Source organism: Taudactylus pleione, unplaced genomic scaffold (assembly GCF_031769625.1).
Source record: "Taudactylus pleione unplaced genomic scaffold, aTauple2 ptg000678l, whole genome shotgun sequence".
NCBI lineage: Eukaryota > Metazoa > Chordata > Amphibia > Anura > Myobatrachidae > Taudactylus > Taudactylus pleione.
The window spans coordinates 1,779,443-1,798,961 of NW_028285080.1; the positions used below are offsets into that span (position 1 = coordinate 1,779,443).

At 46.5% G+C, this 19,519-nt stretch overlaps 1 protein-coding gene across 4 annotated transcripts in view; it reads right to left on the bottom strand.

The window, feature by feature from the left end:
- PRIM2 (DNA primase subunit 2) overlaps nucleotides 1-19,519 on the bottom strand; it is a 232,504-nt gene that overhangs the window by 27,284 nt on the left and 185,701 nt on the right. For all 4 annotated transcript variants that reach the window (XM_088455935.1, XM_088455934.1, XM_088455932.1 and 1 more), the window contains one exon: nucleotides 16,632-16,700. In XM_088455935.1, coding sequence (XP_088312061.1) covers nucleotides 16,632-16,700 — 69 coding nt within the window. The remainder of the gene's footprint in view (nucleotides 1-16,631; nucleotides 16,701-19,519) is intronic.

The following is a 19,519-nucleotide window of genomic DNA, read 5'->3' on the forward strand; positions in this document are numbered from 1 at the left end:
TAATGAAAACATTGATTTCAAATAATTTTCAAGTTTTCTATCTGTAACCTCCTTTAGTGAGGATGCAGAAGGAATGGGTAATGTAGAGCTCCTGATCAATCCATTAACATGAGCATCAACCGTTGGAGGAACGTCCCATTTGTTACATTCACTAAGTGAAAATGGGTACTGAGAGGTTAAATTCCTTGTAGCATGGAAATGCTTATTTGGAGTACACCATGCTTCAGACTGTGATAAATAATCTTTAGCCACCTTTTCATGCCTAAAGACCGGAGTCTTCGATTTCGTCGAAACCTGTTCTTCCTCTATACTTAGATGGCATCTAACCGCTCTCACCAGAGAGGAGACATCCACAGAGGATTGATTGTTTTCCTCCACTGAATAAGAACCAGAACTCTGAGTATCCGAGTGTGACGATGAGGAGGCAGAGTCAGGATCCTGAGGCAACGTCTGAAGGGAACCTCTCTTATGCCCCTGCTTTACCGCCACTGGTCTATTTGCCTGCAGAGCTATAGACGGCAGCATACTCTGACTAGAGTGAGAAAGAATCAAACCAAAAGTGATTCATGGGGGACATATACATAGAAGGATGCAAATGCTGAGGGTACCCCATAGCAGGAGGCATTACCATAGCAGGAGCTCGTGACACTGCAGCTCTGTCCACTAAATTTGACAAAACCTGAGACCAAGAGGCTACTCAGGGTGGTTCTTGTGCCAGTGCAGGTGTACCTGATAGAAAAGGTGACCGTTTACAACAACACTACACAAACCATCTTGCAGAAAATCCTGCTCTGACAGGAGAGGGGTAGGGGTTAGGCTACTTATCGCCCCTGTCGGCATCTTCATTGCTTGGGCTTCCAGCGTCGGGATATAAACCGGCGGGATTTCATACCAACCTGTCTACACAGTCTTTTAGGCTCTATGTAGAGTGTATGACTGCTGAGTACCACTAAATTCAGCAGTGATGGCCAGTCAAACTCTCAGTTCCTATCTAAACACAGAAATGACCTAAAGGTATCCTGAGGAAAAGTGCAAGACCAACTTGAAATGCGTTGGAACTTCAGCACTGAATCACCTACTAGCATCTGTTTGGAGTTGGAAGTGATCTGGAGTCCTTTATTCCTATCCTAATGCTACAGTGCATCCGAAAGTATTCACAACGCTTCACTTTTTCTTATGTTACAGCCTTATACCAAAATAGAATAAATTCATTTTTGTCCTCAAAATTCTACACACAATGGCCCTCATTCAGAGGCGGTCGCAAGAAGCGACCGCTCGCTCTGAATGAGGGCGGCCGCTTGCTTTTTCTAGTGCGGCCTCCAGGACGCTAGCTAAGCTGTTGGTCAGTCGCTAAGCTGTTGGTGGTAACCAAGTTGATGGTCGCGATGGTCAAGACCATCGCGACCCTCAGGGCTTGCGACGAGACCCTAAGGTTGGGTCTCGGCAACCGCAAGCCACAGGGAGCTTTCTGCTCTGATAGAGCAGAAAGCTCCTCACTGACATCACTCCTGATGTCAGTGCGGCCGCCCACAAAACGGCAAGCGTTCAGTCAGGAATGCCTACGTTTGTGTAGCCACCCCCCTGCCCCACCTACAAAACGGGCCGAGCTGTCGATCAACATCGACAGCCGGCCCTTTTGTAGTGAGCTCCGGAAGGGCCCTAGGCCCTCATTCAGAGCCACTCGCTAGCGGCAGTACGCTCGTTCCGAGCGATGTTCGCACATCTGCGCATGCGTACGGTTTTTAGTATGCATGCGCGAAGCAGTCAGTGCGGCCGAAAATCGTTGGTACGCAATATAGCGAGGGCCTGCTATTTTGAGTGACAGAATGAGGCGTATGTGGGTGGTAACAGGGGAAGGTGCTTGAAAACGGGGAGTGGAGATCCGAACGCAGGCGTGCTTAAAGGTCAAAACGGGCGTTTTAAGGGAGTGCATAATTAATACAGCAGCGTCATTGACCACGTCACTTGGTTTTTTAACTCAGAACTGCTCGCAAAATAGCGGTTGAAAACACCAACCACAAGAATAGCGAGCAGTTCATACGCTGTACGATGTACTCGATTAATCTAATAAATAGCGGACATGACGTATGGTGCGTGCGGCCAGGGGGCGTTTTTATCAAAAAAACGAGCGTATGTTTTGCTCGCTCGTTCAGACTTAGAGGTGGGAACAGACTGCAATTTGCGAACGGATCATTTGAATAGCCACCCCTTGTTTTTGAACGAACGACCACAAATAGCGAACGGCTCTGAATCAGGCCCCTAGTCAGGGAGGTGATCAAGAACCCAATTGTCACTCTGTCAGAGCTACAGCATTCCTCTGTGAAGAGAGGAGAACCTTCCAGAAGGACAACCATCTCTGCAGCAATCCACCAATTAGGCCTGTATATTAGAGTGGCCAGACAGAAGCCACTCCTTAGTAAAAAGCACATGCAGCCCACCTGGAGTTTGCCAAAATGCACCTGAAGGACTCTCTGGTCTGATAAAACAAAGATTGAACTCTTTGGTGTGAATGCCAGGCGTTATGCTTGGAGCAAACCAGGCACCGCTCATCACCAGGCCAATACCATCCCTACAGTGAAGCATGGTGGTGGCAGCATCATGCTGTGGGGATGTTTTTCAGCGGCAGGAACTGGGAAACTAGTCAGGATAGAGGGAAAGATGAATGCAGCAATGTACAGAGACATCATGGATGAAAACGTGCTCCAGAGCGCTCTTGACCTCAGACTGGGGCGACAGTTCATCTTTCAGCAGAACAATGACCCTAAGCACACAGCCAAGAGTGGCTTTAGGACAACTCTGTGAATGTCCTTGAGTGGCACAGCCAGAGCCCAGAACTGAATCCAATTGAACAGCTCTGGAGAGATCTGAAAATGGCTGTGCACCGACGCTTCCCATCCAACCTGATGGGGCTTGAGAGGTGCTGCAAAGAGGAATGGGCAAAACTGCCCAGAGATAGGTGTGCCAAGCTTGTGGCATCATATTTAATAAGACTTGAAGATGTAATTGCTGCCAAAGGTGCATCAACAAAAATATTGAGCAAAGGTTGTGAATACTTATGTAAGTATGATTTCATAGTTTGTTTGTTTTTTAATTAAATTTGCAAAAATCGCAAAAAATTTTTTTTTACATATTGTCATTATGGGGTGTTGTGTGTAGAATTTTGAGGACAAAAATTAATTTATTCCATTTTGGAATAAGGCTGTAACTTAACAAATTGTGGAAAAAGTGAAGGTTTGTAAATACTTTCCGGATGCACTGTACAAACAATTTCAGTTCTGGTGCAAATACACACTTTTGTGTGTTGATGCTCTTTGCTAGCTTATGTATGTAATTTTACCAATATATGTTTGTGATATCTCTGCCTGTTTCTATTTGGGGTAAAGAGAATATCCTTTTCATACCAACGTTATAGACCAAAAGGAGGGCCCATCCTCCACAGTCTGACGCTCAGGATACTTTCTGATAAGTGATAAAATCAGAATTACTCAGTCAAGTAAAGTCGATACATGAATATATTTTTTAGTTTAATACTAACACACGAATGCATGCCCTAATAATGTACTGCAGTGGACACTGTAATCTTATTTTATCAGGTCTCCCAATGCCTATACTGCCTCACTACAATCTATCCAAAATGCTTCGCTTTGCTCCGAACTTTCTACTGGCTGACTGTCAATTTTATGACACCCCACCAAGTTTTTCTGCTAGATCATTCCTATACCACTCCTACACTTCACTGAGATCTACTGTACATGTAAACTTGCAGCCCTCTAAACAATTATAAGGAGAACTTCATAGGCTGTGCAGCTTTATTAAAACAAATTTTTAGTGTAATTAAATTTAAAGCAAACGACAGAGGACAGGAGTACCATATTAGCTATTTCTACACAAAACTTAGAAGGATTTTGAAGTGACTGATATTTTTTCTATCTAGGTAATATAGGTAGGAACCTGCGCTTCAATATAGCGGATGCTGCACTTCAATCCACTGAGGTGGTCATACAACACCTCATAAATACAACATAAACAATAAAAACGTTGGAAAAGGCGCGACCTTCTAGAATATAATAAAAATATGAAATAGTCCCAAATATGTCCACAAGTTCACTAGAGAAATAGAAGAAAGCTTCCTCCTTCAAATTTTCAGAGTAGAATGATTCCAACAAAAAAGATCCTCGTGGTTGACATGCAAAAAAAGAGGAAAAATCGCAATATAGCGTAATACATAGATTTTAATCACATGGCATGAATAATGACACAAAACAAACATGTATCCAACATTTAAAATCCTCCACCAATATCAAAACAGCGTACCAGAGATGGCGGTGTATAATGCACACCCATTCACCTGTAAGCCATAAAATCCGAAGTCTCCCGGGTTCAACCTGGAATGGCAGCTCCTGGATGTGCACTCCTCGCCTTGATGTTCAAAAATCCACTGGTGCTGTGTTCCTTTCACCAACGCGTTTCAACTCCTATTTGGAGCCTTTTTCAAGGTGTGTGTAGTTGGTGGTTTAGTCAGTCCTTAAATATCCCTTACTACCCTCTGATAGGTCAATTTGGGTAAGAGGAGTTCGATAGTAAAATCCATATATTCATTACAAAAATAAAACAATATCATCACCTTTGTAAATATAAACACATCTAAAACCGCTTCTATAAGTCTAAAAGAAAAATAGATAATATAAATAGCGCTTCACTCCTGGAGCTCATCGTCCAGTGGGGAAGCGTCATTTCTTGTTTACACAACACCCGGAAGTGTACCGCCGGTTTCCCCGACGTGAACTAACCATACGGCCCTTGACACGGCACGTGTCAGCCCGGTCGTCCTCCCAACAATACAGTCCTCTCCACAGCGTCGCGACCGGAAGCCACATTCGCGCAACCCCGCCGGTGCACAGGCACAAACCTGTCCAACGCACCGGAAGCCGGGAGCCACTCAGACTTCCGTTTGGGGGATAGTCCGCGCGTCACTTCTGGAGAAGGCACAACAACGTGCTGTATATAAAAAAATTCAATGGGAGTAAACAATACATCACTTCCGGTATAAACAAACCCACTTTTTTACATAATAAAACTGCATAAAAAGGAAATCAACGCACCTAATAAATCAAAAAAAGCATAACAATACTAAAGAAACCATTTAAGTTCAAAATCAACATTTAAACCAAAGTACCAAGTTCATAAATAGATTTCATCTCTGATTTTGCTAAAGAAGTTTCCACATCTCTTTTTCTCCAATGCCCTTCTACTTGTTGGATCCCTATCACCAATTTTACATTTTTAACGGAACATTGGTGGAATTCTTTAAAATGTTTAGAAAGGGAGTGATTTCCATATCCCTTTTTGATATTTCTAATGTGCTCAGCCCATTTTACTCTCAAGGGCCTAGATGTTCGGCCGACATATTGGAGGCTGCAACTGCACTCAATGAAATAACAAGAGATATGGTAAGAACTTACCTTTGTTATCTCTGCTTCTACGAAGTCCATAGGGTCCACAGGGTTGACCTTGGGGTATAGCTGGATCTGGATCCACGGGCACCACGCAGTTAAAGCTTTGCTGCTCCCAGGATGCACTTGGGTCTGTCCTCCTCTATACCCCGCCCCCGACCACAGGCACCTCAGTTGGTAAGCAGCTAAGGCCGGAGGAGGAGACTAAACAGAGAGAAGGAAGACTGGAACACACAAGAAACCATACTCACAGAAATGGGAGACGGAAAACCGGTGACCAGCCACACAGCCCATTTGAAACCAGGTGCGTCAGGGCGGGCGCCCTGTGGACCCTATGGACTTCGTAGAAACAGAGATAACAAAGGTAAGTTCTTACCATATCTCTTGTTTTCTACTTCAGGGTCCATAGGGGGTCCACAGGGTTGACCTTGGGGATGTCCCAAAGCAGTTCAACTAAGGGCGGGGAAGCTCCTGTGCTGAAAGGAGTACCCGGCGCCCAAAGGATGCATCCTGAGAGGCGAAGGTGTCAAACGCATAGAACCTCAAAAACGTTTGAATTGAAGACCAAGTGGCCGCCTTACACAGCTGAACAGCGGAGGCGCCACGTCTAGCAGCCCAAGAGGGACCCACAGAACGAGTGGAATGAGCCTTAACAGAGGCTGGCACAGGTAAACCCTCCTGTGCATAAGCCTCACAAATAACGGAACGAAGCCAACGGGCTAACGTTTGCTTGTTAGCAGGCCAACCCCTCTTGTGAAAACCGAAGAGGACAAACAAATAATCCGACTTCCTAACCAAAGCAGTCCGGTCCACATAGATTCTAAGTGCCCGGACTACATCTAAGGAAGCCTCACCAGCTGAAAGATCAGGTGACTGAAAAGCTGGCACAACAAGTTCCTGATTAATGTGGAACTTTGAGACCACTTTGGGCAAAAACTCTGTCCTGGTGAAAAATCAGAAAAGGAGGGCGACAGGAAAGCGCCCCCAATTCTGACACCCTCCTGGCAGAAGCAATTGCCAGGAGAAAAACGGTCTTAAACGTCAGCCACTTGAGCTCCACCGACTCAAGCTGGCTCAAAAGGAGTACCCTGCAAGACCCTTAGTACCACCGCCAAGTCCCAAGGAGCCATCGGAGGCACCTTGGAAAAAGGTGTGAACATCTGGCAGTGTAGCAATCCATCACTGAAACCACACGGACAAAGCAGACACATGAACCTTCAGAGAGGCCAGGCGTAAGCCGAGGTCCAAACCCGATTGAAGAAACTCCAGGATTCTGGAAACCCGGAACACCTGCGGATCATAGTTTCTGGATTCACACCACTGAAAATAAGTGCGCCACACCCTGTGGTAAATCCGCGCGGAAGCAGGCTTGCGTGCCCTAAGCATTGTACCAATGACCGAACTGGAGAAACCCCTAGACCTCAAGACGGCTGTCTCAAGAGCCACGCCGTCAAAGACAGCCGACCCAGATCCGGGTAAAGGCAGGACCCTTGGGACAACAGGTCCCAACGCTGAGGAAGAAGGTACAGAGCGTCGATGGAGAGGCACCTCAGATCGGAGTACCAAGGACGTCTGGGCCACGCCGGAGCTACCAGCACGAGCGTGCCGCCGTCCTGCTTGAATTTCCGCAGAACCCGAGAAAGCAGGGATATCGGAGGAAACAGATACGCCAGGTGAAACGTCCATTTCACCGACAGTGCGTCTACCAGACAGGCGCCTGCGTCTCTTGTCCTTGACCCGTAAACGGGCAACTTGTGATTGTGACGGGAGGCCATCAAGTCCAGCTCCGGCAGCCCCCACCTGTCCACGAGTAGCTGAAACACCTCTGGGTGAAGCGACCATTCCCCGGGATGCACGTCGTGACGGCTGAGGAAGTCCGCCTCCCAATTGAGGACTCCGGGAATGAAGACTGCCGATATCGCTGGAATGTGACCCTCCGCCCAAGCAAGAATGCGAGCCACCTCCGACATTGGTGCCCGACTGCGAGTTCCCCCTTGGTGGTTGATGTACGCCACCGTGGTGGCGTTGTCGGACTGCACATGAACCGCCCTTCCGTGAAGAGCGGGGCCGGACGACTGCAGGGCCCTGTATACTGCCCGCAGTTCCAGGATGTTGATGGGGAGAAGTACTTCTAACGCGGACCAACGACCCTGAAGCGATAATGAGCCGGTCACTGCCCCCCAACCCCGGAGACTGGCATCCGTCGTGAGCAGGACCCAGTCCGGGACCCAAAAGGGGCGCCCCTCGACCAGATGCGCTGTCTGAAGCCACCAAGCCAAAGACTGCCGAACCTCCGGGGACAACACCAGCATCTGAGAGCGGATCCGGTGAGGTAACCCGTTCCATTCCGATAGAATCAGCCCCTGCAGGGGCCAGGAATGGAACTGGGCAAATTCCACCATGTCGAATGTCAACACCATGGACCCCAGAACTCTCATAGCCGAATGGACCGACAGGCGGCAACTGCTCAGGCAACTGTGAATCCGCAGCTGCAGGGAGGAGACCTTCTCCGGAGTCAGGAAAATCAGTTGCTGACGAGAATCCAACAGGGCTCCCAAATGAACCATCCGCTGTGATGGAATCAGGGAGGACTTTTTCCAATTTATCAGCCACCCGTGCGCTTGCAGGCAAGCGATCGTCAGGTGGAGATGTTGAAGCAGTACCTCCGGGGAGCTCGCCAGCAACAGGAGATCGTCCAGATACTGCAGCAGCCGTACATTCTGGTTCCGAAGATGTGCGGCCATGACTGCCATAATCTTCGTGAACACCCTCGATGCCGTGGAGAGGCCAAAGGGTAGCGCCCGGAACTGAAAATGATGTTGAAAGATAGCGAAACTCAGATACCGCTGGTGCGAAGGTGCTATCGGAACATGGAGGTAGGCGTCCTGGATATCCAGGGACACCATGTAATCCCCCGGTTCCATCGCCAGAATGATGGAACATAACGTTTCCATCCTGAACTTGGGAACTCTGAGGAATTTGTTCAGAGACTTCAAGTTGAGGATAGGGCGATGAGAACCATTGGGTTTCTGCACCAGAAACAGAGAAGAATAGTACCCCGTCCCTCGTTGTAATTGAGGAACGGGAACATTGACCCCTGCTTTCAGCAAGGACTCTATAGCTTCCTGAATCTGTAAAGTCTTGGTCGTATCCTGAGAAGGACTCGTGCAGAAAAACTGGTGGGGCGGTCTGTGCCGAAAAGACAGAGCGTACCCCTGGGAGACCACTTCTCGAACCCAGGCATCCGTGGTGGTATTGTGCCAGCACTGGGCAAATAGAAGAAGTCGGCCTCCCACTCTGGGGTCCCCCAGAGGGAGGCCCGTCCCATCAGGCAGAAGGTTTATCCTCCTGCTTGGAAGAAGGGCGCCTGGCACTCCAGGCCTGCTTCTTGGGCTTAGAAGCGGCCTTGGTCGCCGATTGCCTCGGGAAGGACTGACCTTTGGCCTTGCCCTGAACCCGAAAGGACCGAAAGGCAGAGCTCCGTACTTTGGTAGGTGCAGAAGCCGAAGGGAGGAAAGCTGATTTAGACTTAGCCAGAGTATCCACAATTTTGTCCAAGTCTGGACCAAAAAGCAACTCCACATTAAAAGGTAAGGCCTCCAGTCCCTTTTTGGAGTCTGCGTCAGCTCTCCAAGACCTCAGCCACAAGGACCGACGCGCCGACACAGCTGCAGCCGACACCCGAGAGATCAGCAGGCTCGCATCTAACGATGCTTCCCCAATGTAGGAAGCCGCATCCCTCATTTGTCCTATCAACGCTCTCTGGATCTCCGGAGCATCTTCCGGAAAGGTAAACAAACAAAAATGGCAGCTGCTCAATCAATCTAGCAGTATTAATCAGGTGCATGAAAGGGAGGGGTCACACTAAGTAGAAAAAGAAGGAGGATTTAACCCCCTATTGTACCTCAGCACACTGAATAATACCTGCAACAATATATGAAGACTATATGGTCATAGAAATTCAGAGATATTAGTTGGATGCATTTGCAAATACATGGGAGGCTGCTGGGCCACGTCACGGCTTCTCTGTTACCAGCAGTCCCTAACACTAAGGGGTTCACGTCGGGGCGCAGTGCTTTTCACATCACCTTTTATGTTTGTTTATTATTCATGTATTTTTTCACATATATTTTAACCTCTCATTCCACACTTAATGATTACTCACACACAGCTATACTTTACACTGCACTGTCACTCTTTTTCCATTTTTCGTGTGATGCCCTGGGGCGGTTCTGGGCTGGACGTTTTTTGGGGTGCACTGCGCCCCGACGTGAACCCCTTAGTGTTAGGGACTGCTGGTAACAGAGAAGCCGTGACGTGGCCCAGCAGCCTCCCATGTATTTGCAAATGCATGCAACTAATATCTCTGAATTTCTATGACCATATAGTCTTCATATATTGTTGCAGGTATTATTCAGTGTGCTGAGGTACAATAGGGGGTTAAATCCTCCTTCTTTTTCTTCCGGAAAGGTATCCTCCAAGGCGTTGGCCAAGCTCTCGATGGCCTTAGCCACCCAAGAGATGGCCATGGACGGATGGGCCACCGCCCCCGAGAGAGAGTAGATAGACTTTAAACAAGTCTCCACTTTCCTGTCCGTGGGATCTTTCAGGGACGAGATCGATGGCAAAGGCAGCGTAGCGCTTTTAATTAAGCGGGTAACGTGGGAATCCACGGCAGGCGGAGTTTCCCACTTCCTGCAATGAGCCTCAGGAAAAGGCTAGTTTGAAGCCAACCGTTTCTGCGGTTGGAACCTCTTGCTGGGCAACTGCCAGGCCCCTGCCATATGATCCGTTAACTGATCAGACAGGGGAAAAACCGTCGAAGCTACCTTGGCCTTCTTAAAATTAGGGTACTTCGACCTGGGAGCGGGGCATCCTCCTCTATATGAAGGATGGCCCGCACCGCCCTAACCAATGCCGGTACATTAATGGAGGACTTAGCCTCCACCTCCTGGGCCCCAGCATCCGAGTCAGAGTCTTCATGGATCTCCCCGTCATCCGAAGACACGTCCGTGTCCATAAACTGTGCCTCCAATGAAGCCGAAACGGTTCGCCAGGACGTCCTTGGTGGCAAATCACTGTGCAATATAGGTTGAAAGGCCGATGACGAAGCCGCCAGGCTCTGAACAGAGCTGGAGAGGACATTCACCCAGGGAGGGGGTACCGTTTGAGGATACCCCTGAAACGGTACCATCGACTGCTGTGGTACCGTGGGAGACTGCACGTACACAGGCAAACCCGCATAAGGACCCACAGTCTGAGACCCGGGAGGAGACTGCACCAGACGCGTCACGCCCGGGGAACGGGGGATGGTAGGCTGGGGCAACGCCCTAGAAGGGCCCGCAGTCGGGACCGCCAGCCGGTCCGCGATCGACGCCAGCACTTGCGTAAACATCGCCCACGGAGGATCCTGCGCCACTGGGGGTTTAGAGGGACCAGGTACCAGCTGGCACAGTCCGCACAGACCGTCCTGAGACAAATCCGCCCCGTCAACTCCTGCCGAACAGCGTCGGCAGGAAAACAACACAGGAGCCACGGAGCGCTCCTTCTCCTCATCAGACATGACACAAAACTTTTGCAATAAAAAATGTATCACCGAAAAAAGGTAAAGGCGTATAACACCTGCGCACTCCCAAGTATGCAACACAAACAGCCCACAATCTGGTACTGAGTAGCACACCGCAGTATGTGACGGACCTCACAAATACGTAGATCTATATAAGTGAGGTATACAGAAAGAACACCCCTCCCCCACGCACCTGCGGACCGTAGAAGGAAAGGGATAGGTAAAAAGCTGACAGTAAGTAGAAAAAGCACAGACAGCAGCACTAGCAATAGTCACATACCATGCAGGAAGTTATACTCACTGCACCTATAGCGCTGCGAACACTGTCCTTTGCAGGGGGAGAGGTACGCAGGGGGACTGGTCCACTGTATCCGCCCGGGAGCTCTGCGATGCTGCCTGGAAGATGGCCGCCGGAGAGCACTGAGGAGGAGTGGCCAGGAGATAACAGCCCAGCGACGCCAGCACACATGAGAGAAGGCGCGCTGGGCTGAGGGGAGGAGCCACTAAAGCAGGGAAGGCTGCCTCCCCTGCTAGTACTAAACCCCCGGGGAAGCCGGTTCCCCGCCGGTACTTACACCCCGGGGGCCAGCGGTCACACGGGGTATTCCTGAAGAGGGGGAGCCCGCCGCCGCTACTAGTGCCGCCGGTCTGTCCCCAGAGACCGGCGGCTGAAAGACTGCATATTCCCTCGCGTGCAGAGCGAAGCGCTACACGCGGCTTACCTGGCCCCGTAGAATCCGGCAGCAGTCAGTGGGAGCTCCCGGAGCCACGCTAGTACTGACTCCGGGGTCCCGCTGCGATCCCCAGACCAGTACTGGCGTCGCAGCGCCAGCGGGGCTGTTGGAGCGGCAGCATGGACGTCCAGATGGACAGTCTTATGCTGCCGCTCTGAAGATAGTAAAAAAAATAAAATAATAAAATAATCATTTTTTGCAAAAAATTTAAATTAAAGCTTAGGGGCTGCTTATGCCCCGGGCACCAACTAAAACTGAGGTGCCTGTGGTCGGGGTATAGAGGAGGACGGACCCAAGTGCATTCTGGGAGCAGCAAAGCTTTAACTGCGTGGTGCCCGTGGATCCAGATCCAGCTATACCCCAAGGTCAACCCTGTGGACCCCCTATGGACCCTGAAGTAAAAATACACAGTTCTTGTTATTACAGGTGATGAAATCACGAATCTCATATTGTGAATTTCTAGAATTGGCACAATATTTTTCTATTTTGCTTGGTTGGTTCTGATGATTTTTACACATAATACACACCCCGCATCTATGGAATCCTTTCGTTTTAACTCTTCCTTCTCTTTTCTTAGGAATAGCTCCTTTTACTAGTCTATTCTTCAAGTTAGGGGCTCTCCTATAGATAAATTTCGGATTCTTTGGGGCAATGGACTTAAGTATAAGATCTTCTTCAAAAAGGTGCCAATGTTTCCTTATAATTTTTTAAACCTCTTTATGTTGTCCATTAAAAGTAGTTATAAAAGGGAGAGTGAACTTTTTTTTTTTTTTACTTTTTCCTTAGTAATTAACAACTCTTCCCTATCGATGTTTATCATTTGTTCTATTACAGGATCAATATCGGTGATATTGTATCCTTTAGCTAAAAATTTATGTTTAAAATCTTCAGCTTGTTTTTTAAAAACTTGGACATCTGTGCAATTCCGCCTTATCCGTCTAATTTGTCCTTTTGGAATATTATTCAACCATAAAGGATGATGGTTGCTCTATGTACAGGACTAAATCTAAAAGACAAATTTCCTTAATATCAGAGTTAAAAGATAAATCAATGTTAAAAGAGTTACAATTTAATTTGGAGCAAAACATATTAAGGCTATCTAAATATCAAAAAGGGATATGAAAATCACTCCCTTTCTAAACATTTTAAAGAATTCCACCAATGTTCCGTTAAAAATGTAAAATTGGTGATAGGGATCCAACAAGTAGAAGGGCATTGGAGAAAAAGAGATGTGGAAACTTCTTTAGCAAAATCAGAGATGAAATCTATTTATGAACTTGGTACTTTGGCACCTAATGGTTTAAATGTTGATTTTGAACTTAAATGGTTTCTTTAGTATTGTTATCCTTTTTTTGATTTATTAGGTGCGTTGATTTCCTTTTTATGCAATATACAGCACGTTGTTGTGCCTTCTCCAGAAGTGACGCGCGGACTATCCCCCAAACGGAAGTCTTGCGGCTCCCAGTGCGTAGGACAGGTTTGTTCCTGTGCACCGGCGGGGATGCGCGAGTGTGGTTCCCGGTCGCGACGCTGTGGAGAGGACTGTATTGTTGGGAGGACGACCGGGCTGACACGTGCCGTGTCAAGGGCCATATGGTTAGTCCACGTCGGGGAAACCAGCGGTACACTTCCAGGTGTTGTGTAAACAGGAAGTGATGCTTCCCCACTGGACGATGCACTCCAGGAGTGAAGCGATATTTATATTATCTATTTTTCTTTTAGACTTATAGAAGCGGTTTTAGATGTGTTTATATTTACAAAGGTGATATTATTGTTTTATTTTTGTAATGAATATATGGATTTTACTATCGAACTCCTCTTACCCAAATTGACCTATCAGAGGGTAGTAAGGGATATTTAAGGACTGACTAAACCACCAACTACACACACCTTGAAAAAGGCTCCAAATAGCAGTTGAAATGCGTTGGTGAAAGGAACACAGCACCAGTGGATTTTTGAACATCAAGGCGAGGAGTGCACATCCAGGAGCTGCCATTCCAGGTTGAACCCGGGAGACACTGGATTTTATGGCTTACATGTGAATGGGTGTGCATTATACACCGCCATCTCTGGTACGCTGATTTGATATTGGTGGAGGATTTTAAACGTTGGATACATGTTTGTTTTGTGTCATTATTCATACCATGTGAATACATATTACGCTATATTGCGATTTTTCCTCTTTTTTTTTTCATGTCAACCACGAGGATCTTATTAGTTGGAATCATGCTACTCTGAAAATTGAAGGAGGATATTTTTTCTATACTTCTTGCCCGCTAGGAAATGTTCCACTTCTGCTTGTGGATCTGAAGTGCAGTTTTAAAAATATTCTTGGTAAATGTTCCATATTTTATGTCAGCAGTTATTAGTCTTTATTAAGATAGGATGGTATTTTAATTCCTAAAGTGATGTTATCTTGTTATTTATTGCAGCATGTGTAGTAGGGGGAAGACTTGGGGATTGATTGCAATTAGGGAACACACATTTAGTAACCATTTTAAGGAGAACCTCATAGGCTGTGTAGCCGTTCTAGGGTGTGTAGTGTTTTTTTTCTAAGTGTAATTAAAGTTGAAGCAAGCAGCAGAGTTACACATGATTTAAACAGGAGGAAAACAGACACAGAATTTTCAACCAGAAATCTCAGCAACTGTGGAACTACTTTAAACAAACTACTGTGCTTCACAGACTCCTTCCAACACATACAACTCCTTTCTGGACTTGCTGCACACCCTCCAGACCACTGGCCCCTCTCACAGCAATCTCTCCTGGTTCACCTCCTACCTCACCAACCACTCCTCTGTCTCTGCCTCCATCACTCCCCCATCCATCCTTTTCATGGACTTCTCGCAGGGCTGTGTTCTTGGCCATCTGCTCTTTTCTTTGTATACCTCCTCTCTGAGTGAACTCATCAGTTCCTTCGGCCTCCAGTATTACCTCTATGCTGAGACAGAGCTCTCTGCTAAGTCCAACACTGGTTCCTACTCTTCTACAGAAAGAACCCTCTTCAAACTCCTTACTCTCATGTACTGTATAAGGCCCTCTCCAACTCCACTGCTCTCTACATCCTTAACCTACATTTCCCTACACACTCCCTTCCACCCACTATGGTCGACCAATGACTGTCGCCTTTTCTCCTCCTCTGGTTACTACTCACTCCCGAATGCAAGATTTTTCCAGTGCTGCCCCCCATTACTGGAAAGTCCTCCCTCTTTTTTATCAGACTATTCCCTAGCCTGCATAGCTTCAAATTGGCGCTGAAACCCAAACGTTCATAAAAGCATATCGGTCCACCAGTTTACCATGTCACCACATAGTCTACCTCACCCTCTTGCAATCTCCAAATCTCTCACTCCTGCTTCCTGCGCTTAGCTCCCCTTATACTGGGCCTTAGGTCTTCCGTTTGTTACCCACTTCCCTTTAAGTTGTAAACTTCATGAGCAGGGCCCTCCTGCCTCCTGTTCTCATTACCTACGTCTCTTGCACACTAGCTACACTCTACACCACTTCCTTGGGCTCTTCAGATGACCTAGACCAGTTACCTGTGGCCATGCTAATAGCTACAGGTTTCAGCTTACCTGTCAATTTTTATTAGCTGATCTTGCGCTTAAGTACAGGGATATGAGGAAGGCTTAAGAGCCGCTACGCGTCGGATTTACACACCGTCAACGAACTTTATTATATCCAACCTCTACATGAGGTTACACGCAGACGGCCGTCTGAATACAATCACTTTGCACTGATTACCTCGAGACCAAGTCCCGGAAGTCTCGTAGCTAGGAAAAGGATCGAGGAAGGCAGCCAGGATCAGATGGGGAATCCATCTCCCACCTACACTCCCGGGGCTCCGGTTTAGAGTAGCAGAAGACCAGCGAGTAGAAGACTTAATTTGGGTAAGTAGGGTACCTGGGAATACACCTTAAGGCCCTACTACCAGACAGTTACTGAAGTACTAAATTAATACAGACCTGTCAACATAAGCATTGCATCAAAGACTTTAAACCGAAGACTTTAGTGACAGTCATTAAAACATTGGCAGTACAGATACACAATCAAAATGATTATTCATAAGGATTTTTTATTTTTACTATAATAGACATACCTATGATTTATATACATATGCTTCAAGTGTTGTCACTAATACAATTTTTCCTGAAGTGTCCACCTAATGTAATATATCTAACACTAGATGATAATTTGTATAACACCACTCTATCTTGTACAGTACACACTGATGATAGAAGTTGTACTAAGCGTAAGATCATCTCTAATACAAATTGACAGTCTGTAGAGTAAGATTCCTCTTTAGTTCTGTGCAGCTATTACAACTTATCAATAGGGGTGAGCGCATGCCCTACCACTGGTAACTATTCAGCTTACCTGTAGTTATCGGCATGGGTGCGGATAACAGGTTGGAAAACCTAAGGAGTGGGCCAGTGTAAGGGGAGCTAAGCGCTGGGGTGAAAGAATTGGAGAGTGCAAGAGAGTGATGTAGACTACATGGTGACACGACCACTAGTGGCACCCAATAATAAAATAATAACACACACTGCCTTGACACCATCTGAAGCTCTTTTCACTAATTGCTCCATAACTCTGGATTGTTCTCCCATTCAAGTCACAGCTGAAGTCTACCCACTTCAATAAAGTTTCAAATTGACTGATTGGACTTCTAATTCACCTTAATGTGTGTATGTTTTCAGCTATATCATTTTAGAAGTTTTTCTGGCCAAGAAAACCAATTCCTTCTCATTACAGTCAACAAAAATTCCATTACAATCTGTGCTTTTTCTCTTTTCAGTAACTTGCAGTCTGGTACGATGTTGTTTACACTGGTGTGCTAAATAAATATATTATATGTGCATGAAAACATTAACTTACATTGTGTGTCAGCTCAAAATACTTCTGGCAAGCCAGCTGGCAATGCATACCCTTTACAAGGTCCAAAATCTGAAACATAAATAGGAATCAGTGTGTAAATGAAAGCCAGTGAATTATAGACAAACTATATTACAATATGGAAACATAAAATGAAAGGATAGTTAAGCGTACAATAATATTAAATAACATATAGCAGCACAATTAAGTAAAAATACATAAAATTATAGAAGGCATACAGTTCAGCCGGAAAGTATTCACAGCGCTTCACTTTTTCACATTTTGTTGTTACAGACTTATTCCAAAACAGAATAAATAAATTTTTGTTCTCAAAATTCTACACGCAATACCCCATAATGACAACGTGTAAAGTTTTTTTGTGATTTTTGAAAAAGTAATTAAAAAAAACCCTAAGAAATCACATGTACATAAGTATTCACAGCCTTTGCTCAATGCTTTGTTGATGTACCTTTGGCAGCAATTACAGCCTCAAGTCTTTTTGAATAGGATGCCACAAACTTGGTACACCTATCTTTGGCCAGTTTCGCCCATTCCTCTTTGCAGCACCTCTCAAGCTCCATCAGGTTGGATGGGAAGCGTCGGTGCACAGCCATTTTCAGATCTCTCCAGAGATGTTCAATCGGATTCAGTTCTGGGCTCTGGCTGGGTCACTCAAGGACATTCACAGAGTTGTCCTGAAGCCACTCCTTTGATATCTTGGCTGTGTGCTTAGGGTCGTTGTCCTGCTGAAAGATGAACCGTCGCCCCAGTCGGAGGTCAAGAGTGCTGTGGAGCAGGTTTTCATCCAGGATGTCTCTGTACGTTGCTGCATTCATCTTTCCCTCTATCCTGACTAGTCTCCCAGTTCATGCCGCTGAAAAACATCCCCACAGCATGATGCTGCCACCACCATACTTCACTGTAGGGATGGTATTGGCCTGGTGATGAGCGGTGCCTGGTTTCCTCCAAACATAACGCCTGGCATTCACACCAAAGAGTTCAAGCTTTGTCTCATCAGTCCAGAGAATTATGTTTCTCCTGGTCTGAGAGTCCTTCAGGTGCATTTTGGCAAACTCCAGGTGGGAGACCATGTGCTTTTTACTAAGGAGTGGCTTCTGTCTGGCCACTCTATCATACAGGCCTTATTGATGGATTGCTGCAGAGATGGTTGTCTTTCTGGAAGGTTCTCCTCTCTCCACAGAGGAATGCTGTAGCTCTGACAGAGTGACCATCGGGTTCTTGGTCACCTCCCTAACTAAGGGCCCATCTCCCCCGATCGCTCAGTTTAGATGGCCGGCCAACTCTAGGAAGAGTCCGTGTGGTTCAGAACTTCTTCCATTTACAGATGATGGAGGCCACTATGCTCATTGGGACCTTCAAAGCAGCAGATATTTTTCTGTACACTAACCCAGATTTGTGCCTCGAGACAATACGGTCTGAGGTCTACAGACAATTCCTTGGACTTCATGCTTGGTTTGTGCTCTGACATGCACTGTCAAGTGTGGGACCTTATATAGACAGGTGTATGCCTTTCAAAATCATGTCCAATCAACTGAATTTACCACAGGTGGACTCCAATTAAGCTGTCGGAACATCTCAAGGATGATCAGTGGAAACAGGATGCACCTGAGCTCAATTTTGAGCTTCATGGCAAAGGCTGTGAATACTTATGTACATGTGATTTCTTTGTTTTGTTTTTTTTTTTAAATTAAATTTGCAAAAATCTTCAAAAAAAACTTCTTACACGTTGTCATTATGGGGTACTGTGTGTAGAATTTTGAGGTAAAAAATTAATTGATTCCATTTTGGAATAAGGCTGTAACATAAGAAAATGTGGAAAAAGTGAAGCGCTGTGAATACTTTCCGGATGCACTGTATCTCAGTCTTACATTTCCAAATGGATGAGTAGTGGACATATTATACTAGCGTTCCCGCTAGGCTGTTTTAGCGGGGCGCGGCGCCCTGCCCTCTTTCTGGAAGGCAAAAAGCGCCCTGCCCTCCAGAAGGAGGGCAAAAAGCGCCCTGCCCTAACAGCCTGCGGGAACCATCTTCACCCGCGGGTCGCAGTGTCCCGCGGGTGAAGAAATGTGCGGTGACTCGGTCACCGCCGGAGAATAGACGCCGGGCGCATGCGCCTGGCATCTATTCTCCCTGTCTGCAGGGCTGGGGGGCTGCCCGGCGTGTCCGTAAGTGCCGGGCACGCCCCCAAGTGTGACGAAAAGGGGACGCGTCTTATAGACACGCCCCCTTTTCGATGACCATGCCCCCTTCTCAGGCGCGCGCACAAACGTGCCCTCTCTAGTTCCGGTGCCCTGCCTCGCGCCGGAGCTAGAGTGAACACTATTATACTATTAAGAAAGTTATGCTGAACAGTGACCCTCCAGTTTAGATATACACAAAACAATGTGCTTTAACCACTTTTAAAGAATAACTATTTATTAAGGCACAATGAAACTTAACACTGCTATGTAATCAGATTTAGCAATGTTTCAGTTAAGTGAACACAGCTCTACAAGAGTTCCATTTTAAACATCTGTTAAAATGACAACCTTTTACAAATACAATTTGCTCCTTAATATTATTTTATGTAATCTCTTCAGAGTTGAATGCTCTCCAATTCTTATCAACAAAATGCAATGCTGCTTAACCTTTATAGTGGATAGACAACATCCCTTCCTAAGTCCCATATAGCAATCAAAATAAGTCCTTTGCCAGCTTGTCAAATACAGGAAATTGCTGCTATGAAGAGATAACCTAGAAGAGTACACAATTGAAGAAAGGTGACATTTTACCCCTCCTTTCTAGAGCCGTGCTTTTCCATGTCAGACACAGCAACTGAGTAAGCCTAATAAATCCCTGCTGTCCACATTATAAAATACTGCCTTACAGTT